At 35.5% G+C, this 19,115-nt stretch overlaps 1 protein-coding gene across 1 annotated transcript in view; it reads left to right on the top strand.

Annotated features, from left to right (window-relative positions):
• Positions 1-15,441, top strand: part of LOC308498889 (sperm-associated antigen 6) — a 77,071-nt gene extending 61,630 nt beyond the window's left edge. The window contains exons 9-11 of the mRNA XM_081051635.1: positions 3,497-3,613; positions 6,955-7,100; positions 14,451-15,441. Coding sequence (XP_080907761.1) covers positions 3,497-3,613; positions 6,955-7,100; positions 14,451-14,520 — 333 coding nt within the window. The 3' untranslated portion in view covers positions 14,521-15,441. The remainder of the gene's footprint in view (positions 1-3,496; positions 3,614-6,954; positions 7,101-14,450) is intronic.
• The last annotated feature ends 3,674 nt before the right edge of the window (positions 15,442-19,115 follow it).

Raw genomic sequence — 19,115 nt, 5'->3', positions numbered from 1 at the left:
CCCATGTTAGTTTTGGCATTTGAATAAGTTCATTCTATCCCCTTAGCTATAAACCAGTTTCTAAGTTAATTATTTGATTTGGTTATTGTATTCTCATCATCATGGTTATTCTCCTTTTTAACAGCTTTATTAAAATATGATTCATATACTATGTAATTTATCCATTTAAAGTGTATAGTTCACTGGATTTTAGTATATTCACAGAGTTGTGTAACAATCACTATAATCTAATTTTAGAAACGTTTCATTCCCCCATTAGCCATATTTTCCCTGACTAGCCCCAGGCACCCATTAATTTACTTTCTGTCTCTGTGTCCTTGTCTCTTTTGAACATTTAAATGGAATTATACAACATATGTGGCCTTTGTGCCTGGCTTCTTTCACTTAGAATAAGTTTCAAGACTCATTCTTGTTATATAGCATATATCAATATTTTGCTCCTTTTTATTGACAAATAATATTCTATTGTATTGATATACCACATTTAATCCATTTGCCAGTTGATGGACAATTGGGTTATTTCTACTCTTTGACTGTTATGAATAATGCTGGTATGACCATTATTGTACAAGTTCTTGTGTGGACGTATGTTTTCATTTCTCTTGGGTAAATACTTACGAGTGTTATTGCTAGCTCATACGATAACTCTATCGATGTTAGCTCTACGATAACATTTTGAGGAACTGCCAAACTGATTTCCAATGTGAGCTCCATTTTATGTTCTCACCAACAATGTGTGAGGAATCCAATTTTCAACATTCTTGCCAACACTTGTTATATTTGTTTTTTGTTATAACCATCATAATGGGTGTGAATTGGTATCTCACTGTGGTTTTTATTTTGTGTATGTGTGTTTTAATTTTTATTGAGATATATTGGAGAACAGTGTGTTTTTCTAGGACCCATCAGCTCCAAGTCAAGTCATTTTCAATCTAGGAGGGCGCAGCTCAGCTCCATGTCAAGTCGTTGTTTTCAATTTAGTTGTGGAGGTACAATTCTCTGGACCATGTGGGAATCGAAACGGTGACCTTGGTGTTATGACCACTGCTCTTTAACCACTGAGCTCACCGGCCACCCTCATTGTGGTTTTGATTTGTATTTCCCTAATGGTTGATAATGTTGAAAATCTTTTCATGTGCTCATTGGCCATTCATATATCTTCTTTGGAGAAATGTCTAATCAGACCATTTGCCCATTTAAAAATTAGGCTATTTATCTTTTTATTATGGAGTTGTAAGTGTTCTTTATATAGTCAAGTACTTTATATATTTAGATGTATGGTTTTCAGGCATTTTCTCCCAATCTGTGTACTGTGTTATAACTTTCTTGATGGTATTGTTTACAGCAAAACACTTAAATTTTAATGAATTTCAATTTATATATTTTTCCTTTTGTTGCTTGTGCTGTTGGAGCCATATCTAAGAATACTTTCCCTAACCCAAGGTCACAAAATTTAGCCTTACATTCCCCCTTCATTTTAAAAACTATAACTCTTTGGGCCGGAATGCTTTTAAAACAAAATTAACTTTTGAATTGTCCAGAAAAGTCTAATTTATAGACAGAAAGTTGATTAATAGTAACTTGGGGATGATGGGAAAAGTGGGGCAAAGGAGGAATGACTACAAGTGGGCATGAAGTTTCCTTCTGAGATGATGAAAATGTTTGAAATTAGAATGTGTTGATGGTTGCATAATTCTGTAAACTGGCTAAAAATCCATTGAATTGTGCACTTAAAATGAATGAATTTCTGATTGTAAATTATATCTCAGTAAAACTGTTAAAAATCTTAAACCCAGAAATCAACAAGCAAACAAAATCTTAATTAATATACTAATATTTCTTTGATGCTAGACAATACAGCTGATTATTAATCATGACACCCATTCCTACCTAGGAGTATGCAGTCGTAAATCTAGTATATCTCTTAACAAAGGATATAGTAAAGCTCAGTGAATTTCTAGTGTCATTCATTAGAAGTTCTAATCCTCTAGAGTTCTTGTTAATAACTTGACAGTACATCACCAACTTGGAATTGTTAGAGTAAGGCTGTCTGTATGGTATGGTGAATGTGATCTCTGCTATACTCTTAGTGGACCTTGTCACCAATAGCAGTTAAGTTAAATTTGTTGGCCTGGTAAGGTCACCATGATCCTAAGTTGGTTCACAAAGGTTTAACTAGGTGTGTTGGGAATGGAGAGTTTAATTCTGGCTTAGGCTATACAACTTGTGGAAAAACTTTGGGCTGCATTTCTTAGTTCCTTATTCTATTTAATTTGGTTTATAGAACGACATTTGAAGACAAACGTGTCAAAAGATAAGAGATTATACAAGACTGCTTAGCCTGGGTCTCTGGGAAACCACAAATTCAAGTGTTCCTTTACAGAGAGCTCAAATGTGATGAAAGTTTTTGCAGAATCCACTTACCAACTGTAAAATTCACGATGTGAAAATCAATATGCTCTGTGATACTCAAAAGCATTGCTAAACGTTCAATGCAAGATCCCAGAAGAACAAGTCAGCTACGGCCTCAGAGAAAAAATAGGTGATCAGAGGATCAATAAAGCACAAAACCACATTTTATTGCAAGGATACAATAAAGCACAAAACCACATACTTACAAACGGATGTGGATTTCTAGTGGAAAAGACCTATAGATAAACCCAATTGTGAAGCCTTCCAAAGTGAAGGGACCAGACTTTAATACAAAGAAACAGAATCACAACCAGCCATGGCCTTAGAGATGGGTGCAGGGATGTGCTGCAGTCACATCAGCCCTTCTGCAGCCATTCTTGCAGCGCCACATGGTGTCACCATGAAATACAGAGTGCTGGGGGAGAGTGGGAAAGGTACGAGTGGATACTGATTCTTTCACTTGTGGGTGATACACTCCCTATTGTCGAGCTTTTGTCTACATTCAACCTGTTTTGCTTCTATGTGTGAATGGGGCAATTTCTACCTGTGACCTACAGCAGCATATCTGCAAGTGTACATTGAATAATGCACATAGACTATTTCTGAGTATATACATATAAGCCATGAAATCTTTTGGAGAACACAGAATGCCTGATAATGGTTTTCCATTGTAAACTAAGTATTTTCTCATGTTTGTTGATTGGGAGGAATAGGACCTTAGTTTCATACATATCTCATAGTTTCATACATATGAATTTTTACGCTAATAAAATATAATCTATATTAATTTACAGTCTATAGCTTTATGATTTATAATCTTAATTTCCTCACAGGTATCTTAAGAGCTCAATAATACACTATATGTTTTAAAATTTGATATGAAGACAACTGGTAGGGTAGTTTTTGATAAAACGAATGAAAGATAGGAGTTTTTCTGACAACTTTTTTAAAAAAATGAAACAACTGCAGCTTAGACCAGGAAATTGATTTCATTTTCAAATTCCAAGAACATGAGACATGAATTTTTGTCAAACTTTCATTGATTACTTACTTTGGTATGTATTTTGCTTTTGTATTTCAACAGAGTAAAAAAGCCTTAAAGACTATCCTACAAAAATGCACCTATTTACCAGCCCTTGAGCCATTTCTATATGATGCCCCTCCCAATATTCTGAAGCATGTGGTCGGACAGTTCAGTAAGGTGAGAAGTGCTCTTAGCCTGGAAAAGGGGGAAGAAAATGAAGATGAGTTAATTTGTTTTTTCTATTGGGTCAATGTTTTCTTCTGTCATTGGGGGATGGGCAGTTAAGTTTGTTACTTAACTCTCACTGATTGTATTGACAGGAGCAATAACGTAGGTTCATAAAATTAACACAGGTTAATGAAATTCACACATATATAATTCACACTTTCTTCTGCTCAATCTCTGTACTGTCTCTTTTAGTGTTCTTGGGGGTAAATAGTAGGTGAATACATAAAAACCTCATAAAAATATTTATATTGATAAGTAACTTTTAGTAAATTTCCCAGTGTCCGTTAGGCTCACTCATCTGGGAACACTGCAATGATCTTATAAAGAAAAAGAAAATGGTCTCTGAACCACTGAAATATTTTCCACAAAGTCCATGCATTTACTGGACATGCTCTCAGACAATGATGTGAAGTTTGTTGACTTATTTTATGAACAATTTTAACCAATGTAGCTGTTATATTTCTTAGTTTATTGCAGATTGAAAGTAGTAAGGCAGGAAGTCAAGCTGCTAGCAGTGGGCAGCAGCCACCAAGACTGACTACTGATGGCAAAGCCTGAGAGACAGTGGCTGCATGACCACAGCCATTGATGGTGACCCGAAGTATCAAGAACTGGTTAAATTGTGCTCAGGAGATTTGATTGAAGAAAATGGAGTCTGTGGAAATAGTATCCCAGAGTGGCTCTGAGCTCAGGCTGTGGAGTTGGGGTTCCTGGATTTACATTTACCAGTGCTAATATTTTTAGCAAAATCTTGAGCTTTCTAAACCTTAGTATGATTGCCCATAAAATAGGGATCAGAAGAGTACCTATTCCATAGGGTCATTGTAAAGTTAAATGAGATGTTATATGTAAAGAGTTTAGCTCAATCCCAGGAACATAGTAAACGCACACGCAGACACACACACACACACACACACACACAAAGTTGTTTTTAAGATATTAAACATGGAAGTGGTTAAGTCTGATTTAAAAAATTAACGAAAATGAATGGGGGACCAATATTATTTGAATAGTCAGTTATAACACTATATAAAGGAGGTACCCCATTCTGCATACTACATATATTTCTACAAACAATAAACAAAACTATATATTGGTATAACTTACACTCTAAGCACTACAGTTAAGTGGGCCTCGTTTTAGGTACTCCACTGAAAGACGCGCTACTAATAGCCATCGCTTCTCTGAACTCTTTCCATGGTCTCCAACACTTGGCTGCCCCTCAAGCACCATAGCCACTGGACAGTAGGTTTTACATTGCTGAAACCGCCTCAGGATACAGTTCTGTGTGTGAAATACCTCCTTCTAAGAAAATAATTAAACTATTTTTTTCTCTTTTTTTCTGGGAGCTACGTAAGAAACTGACCCCCTAAGAGAGTGGGAAAGTAAGGAGCTGAGTGGATCATCTACAGACACAGTCATCAGCTCTCGAAAATTGAGAAGTTGACATTATTTCTGAAAGTTTCATTTTAATAGTCTAATGTTTTAGGTTACTGGGATATCCTGGTTTTATTGAACTTGCTATAAAAATGAACACTAACCTGAATTAAGAGTTGGCAATCAGTCACTAAAGTAAATAAAAATAAGTCAGTGGGCTTTGTGGAAGGTTAGATAGCTAAGATAAAATATAATACTCATATTATGTTCTGTTATAAACGTGCCTTTGGGAATATTTGCTTCAGGCAGTTTTGTGTTTTCTTAACCTAAGGAAACCTAAGAGCACTAGAAACATACAGGAAAGCAAGGCAGAAGGTAAAAAGATATAGTTTCGCATGGCTGGGGACAGACATAAGAGGTATGAAAACTCTCCACGACAAAAATATATTTATAACTGATATATCTGTAGACCATTCCATTTTTTATAAATACATACTAGTATAATCTTTTATAGTACAGTTGATATGTGTTCTATTAGCCAGATCCTTTTGTAGTTTTAAATATTTGTTAAATGCTCACATGTACCCTTTTGAAGATAGACAAAAAAGAGTAAGACAAAGTTCTTTTTTAAGAAACTTACAATCTAGGCGGGAGACCAGAAAAAATGATTAAAAAATACTTTAATGTGCTAGACTTCATAATAAACTTTTTTTTTAAAAAAATAAGGAATAAATGAATGTAGTCTAAGGTAATTCAGACAGGACGTATGATTGGAAAAAGCTGGTTTTGAAGAAAGAGTAAGAATTATGGGGGAAAGAAAGGGTGTTAGTGTCAGAGGGAATAGTGGCAATGACCAAGGAAGAGAAGGGGAATTCCCACATTGCAGACCACCCCTCCAGAACTTTCCAAGTCTGGATAGTTGTTGCTGTCTTGCATAATTAATTTCATCTCCACTGGCTCTTTCCTCTTGACACACAAACATACAACTGTCAAATTCAGTGACTTTCTTTAGTTCTCATTGGTTGCTTCTTAAAATCTTCTTTTGGATTTGTTGATTCCTTACTTTCCTGATTCTTGTATTTCTTTAACATCTCAATTTCCTTTCTCTGCCTACTCCTTCGTATGTTCATTCATTTGTTAAACACTTATTGAGCATCTGTTAGGTACCAGGCACTAGAGAATAAGTGACTGATTGAATGTACAGTTTCTGCCTTCATGACATTTATGTGTGACAGACACATAAACTGATAATTAAAATATTACATGGCAAGTGCACCGATGTGGTTTAACAGAATGCTATGAAAGAAAAAAGTACCTAACTCATCCTGGGATAACAAAGTAGGGGTGTCTCAGATAAGTTTCTTAAAGTAAAATCTTAAAAGATGAGCAAGAGTTAGCCAAGCAGGTGTGGGGAAGGAAGAAGGGCATTCCAGGAATGGCAACAGCATGGGCAAAGGCAAGAAATAGCCTGGCATGCACCCTTTGGGATAAAGATTGGTGGGAAAGGAAGCTAGAGAAGTACTTAGTACTTAGTTGCTGGGTCACAGAAGGTTTTCTGGGCTTTGTTAGGAGTTCGCCTTTAATTTTGTAGGTAATGGGAAGATTTTGAATGGGTATCAGCAAAGAGGGACACCACTTTACATTATATATATATGAGAGGATCTCCATTACCTTTGCTTATGTTCATTTGCCTATATTCCATCTCCACAACAGAAAAAGGTCATACATTTCTAAAGAGACTGCATTTTACTTCCACTCATCAGCAAATAGAGGCTCATTATGTTACAAGTATATATGAAATTTATTGGACATAAATTCTCTTTTACAGTTCCTCAAATATATTGTTATTTTTCAGTAATGATAATCCAATTTGGAAAAGAAAACTGACATTTTCATGTGCTTCATTTTTCAAGGTGCTGCCACATGATAGCAACGCTCGAAGACTTTTTGTAACAAGTGGTGGACTTAAAAAGGTTCAAGAGATAAAAGCAGAACCTGGCTCTCTCCTTCAAGAATACATTAACAGCATTAACAACTGTTATCCAGAGGAAATAGTAAGGTGGGAAAAACAGCTTTGAAAAGTTCAAAATTATGTAGTTTTTCTGTTTTCAAATCTAGATTTTATTTTGTGTGCCTGTGTCAAAATGTGGACTTCGAAATACTACATGAGACCAATGTGTACCTTTACTTCTGCTCTTGATGTCTTTTTCCCCTCAAATTAAATAATGTTCTGATTGACACACACATTTCCAAATCAAACTGGAATGTCATTTGAGACATTTCTGTACTAATTTAAGACATACTTTATTAAAGAGTGCCCAAATACAGAGTTCAAATTAATCTTTAATGTGAACCTGATTTAGAAAGGGCCTATAGATTCTGATTTTCATAGTTCCTCGCATATGATTTTTCTGCCTTAAGCTTACATTTATATTAATGGGAATATTACAGATGGAAAAGAAATGTTGAGTGGCAAAAAGAAAGTTACAATCTATATTTGAAAAAAATAAATAACATTTATGATATACAGGTGCTGCACAGTAATATAGCAGGAATCTATTTTCAAGATTAATTTTTTAAAATGAGTATTTGCAGAGCATTAAAACTAAGCTTCAGTCCTTGTAAGCCTAAAAAAGAACTATACCACTAAATCCAAAATAAATAAAAGGAAAGTTACCAAGAAAAGATAGAATGATTTAAATAACTGAATCTTGAAAAATACCCACAGCACACATGGAATTAAAGGCCATATTTTTCTAATCCTGCGCTCATTTCTTATTTTCTCTAATTATTATTAGAGAATATATATTCCAATGTTTAAAACTTATATATAAGGTATATAAACCATTCTTCCTATTTGATTTCAGTGATTTTAAATACATATAGGAACACTGATTTTAAAAACACAAATTTCTTTAAGATGAAAATTTGTTTTCTGTTTGCATATATTCTGCAATTCTTTCCAAAGATACAAGTTTATGCACTTTTGGGAGGTTTATGAGACCTCCTTGACCAAAAGAGTTCCAATAAGTTAGCTTTGAAAATATTAATATATATATATAAAACATACCAAAGGAGTAATCTATCATACTATGTATATCTACTATATATAATATACAAATATGATACACCAAAAAAGTTTGTATAACACATAAAATATGTGTAAAACCACTAAATGAAGGAAATATGAAAATCTTTTCCCAAGAAAAAAAATAAAGTTAATTTTTACATATTTACATGTCCATCTTCAGGAAGAATACTATTTTATGTAAGTTTAAAATAACTTTCAATACAATTTTCTAACATAAAGAAAATTATAGAAAAATGAAAAAAGTAAACTAAAGGAACCCCAAAATGGAATGACCTATTAGAATTAACCAATGGTAAGGTAATTTCTTGAATGGCAATCTTCTTTCTACTCCTTTTTAGGGTTATTTTACAGAGCACCAGGACAAATCAAAAGCTCTGTCATGCTAGCATGTAATCTGGTGCTTTGTCAAAATACCTTTGTAAAATTTTAACTTCTAACATTCTGTGATCAGAGATTTTATTTTAAAAACTGGCTAATTATCATGAAGAATTTTGGTTAGACTGTGACTAACTTTTTCAAGTTTCTGATACATTTTTTAAAGCATTAGCTTCTATAAAATGGTGTTTTATAGAAATCTTTGAAACATTGTCTTTTTATGAAGAAAGAAGTATAATCTTAAAATTGTTTTAGTTTTGCAATCATATAATTCTCAAAAATTACTTGGTGACTATTTTAAAAATAATTATTCTTTATATGACAGACCCTCAATGGTTATGGTCTTTCAGCTGTTATCAGCCTAAACATTGACTTCCTACTGCCTTGCAATTTAAGCAATCTTTAAAAATTTCTAGTAAATGTATTTGGTATGATGAGACAAAAGGGGCCCAGGACTAGGTGTTAGAAAACCCAAGTTCTAGTCCTGGTCCACTCCAGAGCCAGAGGTATTTTTGGAACTCTTTCGTCTTCTGGATCTCTGCCTAAACGGAGGGGAAGTTGCTTTTAGGAAACATCTAGTTTGGGGAGGGAGGCGTGCATGCATTCTTCCATTCGGCACATCTGATATGGTAACTGTATAATAACCCAAATTCTACGTGGGTGTAGGACAGCAGTAGTGGGATGTAAGTACTAAGCACATTTCCTTCTCCTTGGAGACTCCTTGGAGATTGTGGAGTCTCTGAGGTCCTTGAGGAGAGAGGTACAACAATGGCAGTTAGCTTGGCAATTAGCCAGTAAAGCCTTGAGAATTATTGGTAGATCCTAATTTATTTGCTGGGGACCTAATTTTAAGGCAATACAATCCAACAGAAATATAAAATGAGTCACGTGGTTAATTTTAAATTTTCTAATAGCCACATTAAAAAATAAAATAAAATAGGATAAATTTTAATAATGTATTTTTGTTAGTTCAGTATATCAAAATAGTAACATTTCAACTTGTGAGCAATATAAAAATTATTAATGAGCTATTTTATATTTTTTATACTAAGTTTTTGAAATCTGGTGGGTATTTTATCACTTCCTGCGCATCTCAATTCAGATGCTCAATTTCACCAGAAATACTTTGTCTCTATTTAGATTATATAAAGTTTACAGATGAAAAAATAGATTCATGAGTTGTTCGAAACACGCCTAAAGTATTTCCAATAACTGAATTGAGTATAAATTTTTACTAAGATTAAATATGAAAAATTCAGCTCCTTAGACATACTAGCCATATTCTAGTGCTGAATAGCCACATGTAGTTAGTAGCTACCTTATTAAAAGGCACTATTTTTATAGTTTAGGTTTTAAAAAATCTACTACTTGCCATTTTCATAAAAAATACCCATCTTGTACCTGCCATAAGGCCTACAGCTTAGGAAGGTAAGGCCTATTTTAAAATTTGTTGAGTAACTCCGACAGAAAGAGAAACAGTTGTGAATTCCTCAATGTATGAATACTTTGAAGAGACTTACCGTTGAGGGCAATTTTTTCCAGAGTAGGAGGCCTGTAGACAAAAAATATTCTTTCAGGTAGCTTTTTATGTTTGTGTGTGTGTGTGTGTGTGTGTGTGTGTGTATCTGCTTGACCATGACTGCCTATAAAAGCACTCTATTGAGAAAATACAGTTCTGTTTTGTCCGCTATAACTTGACTAATTGTGGAAGAAATTAGTATACTATAAATTTTTTTTAAGTCAAACATCTGAGCAGATAAAGATAACTAACAAATGACAAAGCAAGTCTTGAACATTAAGTTTCATCTGGAGAAAACACCTTAGGAGGCTTAATTATTTTAAGTGTTTTGGAAAATTTTTAATTATACTTATTTAGATTTTTAAAATTCATTTATTGTATTCTAGAATGCCTGCCAAATTTTATTTGACATATTTTTATATGCATGTTAATTCTTTCTGTAGTATATGAAGCATCCCACAATACATTAATCAATATATTTAATCCTTTTATACTAAATCTTTCATAAAATGTTCAATTTATAAATATAAATTTGTAGTACTGTAGATGCCCAAGAACAAATGAAAATGATTAGTTTCCTAGGTTTGTAAGATAGAATATTTGTAAACTATGAAGAAAATAGTTCTTTAATATGAATTATGCTCCCAGAAATTTCAATTTTATTGGTACCAGATGTGATTAAAATATACATTGAAATCTCTAAGGCAATCAGAATGCAGATATTGATTAGTAATGATAGATTGTGTTATCTAACTTATAAAAAATCTATTAACTATGATCATGAAAGCAACATCAGTCACTTGACATGATAAAAGCAAAGTTTTTATAGTAAAATACTATCACTGGAGCTTGCTTTCAAAATACTCTTCCTTTGCCACTACATTGACATCCCTTAAATGTTTTGCTATTTATGTAGCACAATCTTTTGAGTTCTTTCAGTTGATTCTCTCTCTCTCTCTCTCTCTCTCTCTCTCTCTCTCTCTCTAGTAATCCCCCTGACTAGCCTAGAACCCACCTGGCACTATACATAGTTATTACCATATTATTGACTATATTCCCTATGCTTTACATCCCCATTTTGTAACTACCAATTTGTATTTCTTAATCCCTGCACCCTTTTCACCCTGCCCCCAAACCCCCTCCCATCTATCACCCTGATAAATCTAGTACCCATCTGACACAATATATAGTTATTACATTGTTATTGACTATATTCCTTATGCTGTACCCTGCATCTCCATTACTACTGTGTAACGACCATTTAGTACTTCTTAATTCCTTCCCGTTTTTTCATGCACACCCCCAACACCCCCCAAAACCCTCCCATCTGACAACCATCAAAATGTTTTTTGTATCTATGAGTCTGTTTCTGTTTGCTTGTTTATTTTGTTCTTTAAATTCCACATAAAAGCAAAATCACATTGCATCTGTCTTTCTCTGTCTGACACTCCACTCAGCACAATACCCTCCAGGTTCATCCATGCTGCTGCAGATGGCAAGAACCCATTCCCTTCCATGGCTGAGCAATTTTCCATTGTATATATGTACCACCTCCCCTTTATCCATTTTTTCATCAACGCCAGGCTGCCTCCACATCTTGGCCATTATAAACAATGCTGCAATGAACATATGAATGCACACGTCCTATCAAAGTAGTGGTTTGGGTTTCTTCGGATAAACACCCAGTAGTGGGATTGCTGGGTCCTTCTTTGTCTCTTGTTATAGCCTTATCTATTCAGCCTTATTATGTCTTTTGATTGGAGCATTTAACCCATTTGCATTGAAAGTAATTGATAGATATGTAGCTATTGCCATTTTATTATTCATAATTGTGGGGTGTTTTTTTTTCTGTCTTAAACAGTCCCTCTGAGAGTCCTTGTAATACTGGTTTGATGGTGAACTCCTTTAGCTTTTTCTTGTCTGGGAAGCTCTTTGTCTGTCCTTCAATTTTAAATGATAGACTTGCTGGTTGTTGGTCCTTGCTTTTCATCGTATTGAATATTTCATGCCAATCCCTTTTGACTTGCAAAGTTTCTCTTGAGAAATCAGTTGACAATCTTATGGGGGCTCCCTTACAAGTTACTAGTTGCTTTCCTTTTGCTACTTTTAGAATTCTCGTTTTGTCTTTAACCTTTGGCATTTTATTAAGTTAGTGCAAAAGAAATTGGGGTTTAAAAGGTTAAAAAATTGCAAAAACCGCAATTACTTTTGCACCAACCTAATAATTTTGATGTATCTTGGTGTGGGCCTATTTGGATTCATCTTGTTTGGGACTCTCTGTACTTTCTGGGCTTGTATGTCTATTTCCTTCATCAGGTTAGGAAAGATTTCAGTCATTATTTCTTCAAATAGATTCAAATACGTTCTCAATCCCTTGCTTTCTCTCTTCTCCTTCTGGTACCCCTGTGATGCTTCATGTTGCCCCAGAGGTCTCTTACACTATCCTCATTTTTTAAAATTCTTTTTTCTTTTTGCTGTTTTAATTGAGTGTTTTCTGCTAGTCTTCCAAATCATTGATTCAATCTTCTGCTTCATCTAGTCTACTAGTGATTTCTTCTAGTGCATTCTTCATTTCAGTTATTGTATTCTTCACTTCTGAGTGGCTTTTTTTTAATGGTTTCTATGTCTTTTTCTATACTTGCTATCTCTTTGTTGAAGTTCTCACTAACTTTCTTGAGCATCCTCTTAACCACTGTTTTGAACTATGTCTCTGGTAGGGTGCTTGCCTCCATTCTATTTAGTTCTGTTTCTAGAGTTTTCTCCTGTTCTTTCATTTGGGATGCATTTATTTGTTTCCTCATTTTGGCTTCCTCTCTGTATTTGTTTCTATATATTAGGTAGATTTGCTATATCCCCCAGTCTTGGTCCGGTGGCCTTATGTAGTAGGTGCCCTGTGGGCCCCTGGCACAGTCTACCTGGTCACCTGCTCTGGATACTCTAGGAATGTCCCTTGTGTGGGTTGTGTGTGCCCTCCTGTTATAGTTGAGTCTTGATAGATATTGGACCATAAGTGGGTGGCATTGGCCCTTAGGCTGGTTGCTGTGGGGTTTGGACACATGCACAGTTTATGGAATACTGTGTGGGAAGCTTTACCCACTGAGTGAGATTAACCCCAGCAGGTTCTGGTGCCTATTGAGACTGCCCTTTGAGTGTGCTGCATATGGGGCTAATTGAGTGGTGCTCTGCTGTGGACTGAAGCCAACTTCCAAGTATGTTGCTTCTGGGGCCTCTTGGGAGGGGCTTTGGTGCAGGCTTAGGTCACCCACTGCCTGTGACCAGCCAGGGACTACCTGGCAGGAGCTACAAAGAAATCTGTGGTTGTTCACTGCCTCTGATAAACATGGAGGCACATGGGAGAGGTCACACTGCAAGCCAAGGATAGCTGCCACCAGTACTGGGTGTAGGGTAGCTCTATAAAAAGCTGCGACACCCTGAGGCCTATTGTCACATGCTGGCTCCCTTAAGGTCCAGCCGCTGATAAAGCCTCACAAGATATGAAAGTTGGGTGAAGCAGGGTCTCAGGGAGTCACTACAATGGGAAAGTTGTGTTTATCAGGTTAATGTAGATTCTGATTTGGTGATAGTGCTGAGCCTGGAGCTACTCAGCAGAAGTCTCGGAGCACACCTAGGCCAGTTGCTGCCTGCCTGGGACCCATGTACTCTGATAGCTTTCAAAGAAAGAGTGCAATGTGGACGGGGCTGTCTGCTCACCAAAGAAGTGCCTCTTGCATTAGGGAAATTGAGTAGGGTGGGGACCCAGGGAGTCGGCAAGGTGGAACAACGGAACTCACTAGACCAATTCAGATTCAGATTTGGCCATGTGCTTAGGGAGAGGGCTCAAGACATGAGGCCTGCCTGCAGGCTGCACAGGAGAAGGACTTCACACAGGGAACATAGACTATCCTCCTGCCTTCACCCTACAGCCACACACCTCAGTCTGACCCCAAAATACCTTCAATGTGCCCTGAGTCACCATCCCTCAGCCAGAATGCAGGCTGAGTGCCTGGGAGTGAGTGAGTCTGTGTGCAGGCTTTTTAAGAGGACCTCTGAGTTTCCTGTAGCCTTCTGTACCACCCAGATGGTCAGAATCCCCACTGTTTTTCACAGCCAGATGTTGTGGAAGCTCTTCTTCCTGGCACCAGTACTCTGGGCCGGGGAGCGTGGTGTCTAGAGCTGGAATCCCTCACTCCAATGGAGGGAATCTGTGCAGCCAATATCCCTCCTAATTCTCAACTGCCCTACAGGTTTTCTCTTTTTTGATAGTCTCTATCCTTGTACAGAAAGAATTACTAGAGTGTACTTTTTCTCAGTGTATAAGAAGTTTCATTCATAGCACTATTGCAGATAAATACCTTATATTGCATCTTTTGTGCCTATTGTGCGAATCTTTTCACAGGTATCTCATAGAAAATTTTCTTTTTCAGGTATTATTCTCCTGGATATTTAGATACACTTCTGCAAAGAGTGGACAGCTACCAACCAATTATTAATTAAACAAAGTTGTATTTTTATACTTGAATTACAGCAGAATACATATGAATAACAATTATTAAAGCTCTTTCTAAATATTTGAACTAAGTACATTCTAGATTTATTCAATGTGAAATACCTTTGGATAATATTTTCTAAATTTATGTAATACTTTAAAAATAGTGGCTGTGTAAATGACCATGAATATGAGAAACTGTTCATGGTCATTTACACGGGATTTACTCAAAAAGGTAGAATTTTAAAAAGACATTAAAGGGTTTTAAGGCATTTATTATTGTTCTTTTAAAAACCATATATACACATGCACACACCCCCAAATAGATACAAATGAAAGATGGTATTAAAAAACTCAAAGTATTTTGGCCAATTCCTCATAAGCGTAGGCAAGGAAAGCTAGCCTTGCAAATTCCACAGTAGAATATAGAAGGGAAATAGTTGAAAGGGGAAACTGATAACAGAAGTATAGGGCACTTGAAAGAGACTCTGTTGCTGGTTACATAAATGCGTTAACTGAACACACAGAATCTATGGATAACCTGTCAGATTTTCTTAAGAACTTAGGAAACTCTCCCCTTCATTCCAAGTTTTCTAGGCTCTTTTCTTACCCTACCTAAACTGTTCCTTACCTCCAAGGGGTTGGAGAGGATAGAAGTCAACATTAAGCATTATATTACTGCAGACATGCTTTCCATTTTCACTGAAAGGTTTCTTATTCTAGCTTTGCTCATGAATAAACAAGGAAGTAGGCATGTAAAATGAGTCATCAGTATTCCCTTGTCCTAGCTTCACTTACCCAAGTTTCAAAAGTCACATATTTTCAGAGATTTAAGATATAATTAGAAAAGAATACCATCAGGCTCAGACTTATATGCATCTTTACTTAGGGAATTAAAAGGGGGCAGGGAGGAGTTCAAATAAAATTTTAAATAAAAACAGCATTAGAATTGTCCTTTTCATTTTTCCTATCTTAAATGTTTCTGACCCTGTAGAATATGTCATTAGGTTTAGGAATCTTGGATAGTTAGCATGTGTGTGTCTTTTAATCTAAAGGGAGATCTTTACAGTGATCTCCCTGGAAGGTTAATGATAGGAGAGGAGGTGAATGATAACCAGGGAGCCCCTAGGCCACAATGTTTCCAATCTGGCCCACTGTCAGGTTTCCTTCTCAAAAGGATCCTACCCATTTATTTTTGGTATTTTCTGGATTCTTCTCTGTCATCATTTCCTAACAGTGTATAACTTTGTTACATCTTTTTAAATGTTCTTATTCCCAAGATTGTCCCATTTCTTTTTGCCTCATATAAGCCTACGATTGCTTTTAGTTTGACTTTTTAATACTTCCTTGTGCCTATTTTGTTGCCTTGCAGTAGTTTATTTGACTCACTGCATAACAAAATGTTTTATTCCCAGTGTTATAGCTTTCCTTCCTCTCCTTCCAGCCTGCTCACTTGTCTTATGAACCTTTTAACAATCTGAAAAAAATAAAGGTAGTTTTAATCTTTCTTTATTAAAACCTTTTTCTTAGATGACCATGTTAGTAATGAAGAAACTGGCCTATCTAGGATAAAACCTCCTTGGATGTTATAGGAATAGTAAATTTCCTGTTATGTATTTCTTGCCATTGTATATTGAACTTGAAGGTCTTCACTTCATACATCATTTCATACTTATCAAATAGTATTAAACTAAGAAAGTAATAAAAGTAATTAAACTAAGAAGGTAATAATGGTGTTTGGATGGGTGCCATACTTTGATCATACGCAATTTGGAAATTTTAGGCTATGAAATGTTTCTTCACATAGAATATTTAAAGCAAAATGAACCTTTATTTTTTGAAAAGTCTATTATGAGACTTTTTAAAATATAAAAAATTATTTTGTGCTAGACCGAAATTAATGTCTCTCATTGATGGCATTCTTTGGTATTTTTACCCTGGTTTGAATTTTGTCAATTCCAATTCTCTAGGCAGACCAACCCCTGTCCCAATACTCCCTGTCCCCTTGTAGTTTATTTAAAATTCAACTATCGTTAGGATATCTCATTTAGCTGAACAATTTACAAGGTGTGATAAAAAAACTATGGTGAATGCTGCTGCCAAGTGCCATCCAACAGAAAGGCAGCGATCTTTAATATAGGAAGTGGCTCGTCGAACCTTAGTAACAGTGTGTGATAAGTTTCAACTTGTTTGATGCAGTCAGTCGGATGTGAACTACTGTTGAGAGAGGGTGTGTTTTAAAGTGTGCTGTAAAATCATCCTCCATCATGACAACACTCCATGTCACACATCTCTTCTGTTGTATGGCAATTTCTGTCAAATAAAAACATTACAGTGTGTCCGCATCTACCTTACTCACCGGTTCTGGCACCGTGCAACTTCTGGCTCTTCCTTAAAATCAGAATGACCATGAAAGGTAAGTGTTTTGAATTGATTCAGGACAGCAAGGCAGCCACAACAGTGCAACTAAAGACACTCATGAAAGAGGACTTCCAGAACTGCTTCAGAAAGTGGCAAGAACAATGGGATAAGTGTGTTCGAAGTAAGGGGGAGTATTTTAAGGGGGATTGACAGCAATGTGTCTTTTACTGTAATGATTTTTTTTAAATTTAGACATTCACTGTATTTTTTGATCACACCTCCTATTTCTATAACTTCAGGAATAGAATTTGTTGGATTTTATTATTAGTTGACCCTTATTATTATTCACTCACTTCACCTGTTGTGAAGTGCATATCAGTGGTGCTTGAAAGAGATGTTGAAAATCTGGGTTCTAGTCATATCTGTTGGTCAGCTTACTAATAAGATGCTTGTGAAAATAACCTGCAATGACAGTTTTGTAAACTGTCTTATTCTGTGCAAACCGATATGTGATTTATGGGCAATGACTGTCACAGACAGATTATATATTTGGGCCAAAAATCAAGCATTGGGCAGACCAGTCCCCATACTCTTAGATAAGTGAGTTTATACCAAATGATTTATAGTAAAGAAAAGCTGCATTTCCTGCCCTCATGGAGTTTTCTAATATAAACACATTCACCCAGACACAGGGAGTAAAATAGGCACAAGACATGAACACAAAACAGGCATACTTCATTTAGTATATAAGACAAATGACAACCTCATATTTACAGGAAGTTGACCTGTTTTTCTAAACTTCTCTCATACTATCTCCTTAAAGAAAGGATTGAACATTTGCTTGTTTCTAAACTTGATTTGAGGTCTTGCTTAACATAAACCCTGATCTGGATGAGGCCCTCTTCAATCCAAGATGGTAAGTTTAAAAAATTAACCTTGAAAGAATGAAGGATTTGTCTGTTATGTTTTCAAATCTCCAACCCTTTGATTAAGTCAGGTGCTAGCAAATGTTGAGGCTTGTGTTTACTCTGGCTTATTTTGCGACAAAATTCACTGTCTAGAAAAAAATGATTTGTAGCTATTCTGTTTCAGATATTAAAAAGATCAAATTAAAGTCTTAACTATAAATATTCCACTTACCAGTTCACTATTTTTTCTAAAAGCAATAAAATTAGACACATATTCAGTGATAATTGCTTTAAAGTAGGGTGAGTTTTATTGTGTTCATAAAAATCAGTCATTTTTGTGTTTTTTTTGAAATTTGGGCATTATAAGAAAGGATAAAAAAGCAAAAACTTCACTGCAAATCTCACAACCCAGAAATCAATTATCATCAAGTTAACATAATTCCAAATTCCTCTCTGAGCCTTGCACAGATACAAAAAAATTTAGAAAAGTGTATTCATGCTATATATTCTATTTTAAATAAAAAGCAAAAATTTACAGCAGTTTTCTTGATTCACGGAAGATGTAATTTTCACTTTTCTGTTTATTTTAGTGTGTTTAGGTAAAACCTCTCTTTAGTGATAAATTAGGGATCAATATAATATACTTATAAATGGCCTCCTTTTATTAGTGATTGATTAGAATTTGTTTTAGAGATTTTAAACTGAGTGCTATGTATGACTTACCAGTTTTATAACATTGGATCAAGAATATTATACCAATACATTATTTTTCAAAATGGTTTGATGCAGATATTTATGCATTTAAAAAAACCTCTCCCATGTACGAGGTAGGATAATTAAGTTTGCTAACTTGTTGTAATGATGTTGCTAACCTTTTTTGATGTCAGAGGGATTATTCATTATGAATTTGTACCAACTTTAGAAACAATTAACCAGGTTTACTATTTGGAAGTGCTGAAAAGGATGCATGAAAAAGTTAGACAACCTGAACTTTTCTCCAACAATTCATGGCTCTTGCATCACGAAAGCGCACCTCTCACATGGCACTGTCTGTGAGGGAGTTTTTAGCCAGTAAACAAATAACTGTATTGGTACACCCTCCCCACTCACCTGATCTGGCCCCCAATGACTTCTGTCTTTACCTGAAGATAAAGGAAATATTGAAATAAGACATTATGATGACAATCAGGACCTCAAGGATAACATGATGACAGCTCTGAAGGCCATTCCAGAAAAGAGTTCTAAAATTGCATTGAAGGATGGACTAGGCACTGGCGACGGTGCATAGCTTCCCAAGGGGAGTACTTCGAAGGTGACCATAGTGATACTCAGCA

The sequence above is a fragment of the Rhinolophus hipposideros genome (genome assembly GCF_964194185.1).
Source record: "Rhinolophus hipposideros genome assembly, chromosome: 1".
Lineage (NCBI taxonomy): Eukaryota > Metazoa > Chordata > Mammalia > Chiroptera > Rhinolophidae > Rhinolophus > Rhinolophus hipposideros.
This window is presented reverse-complemented; position numbering and strand designations above follow the sequence as displayed.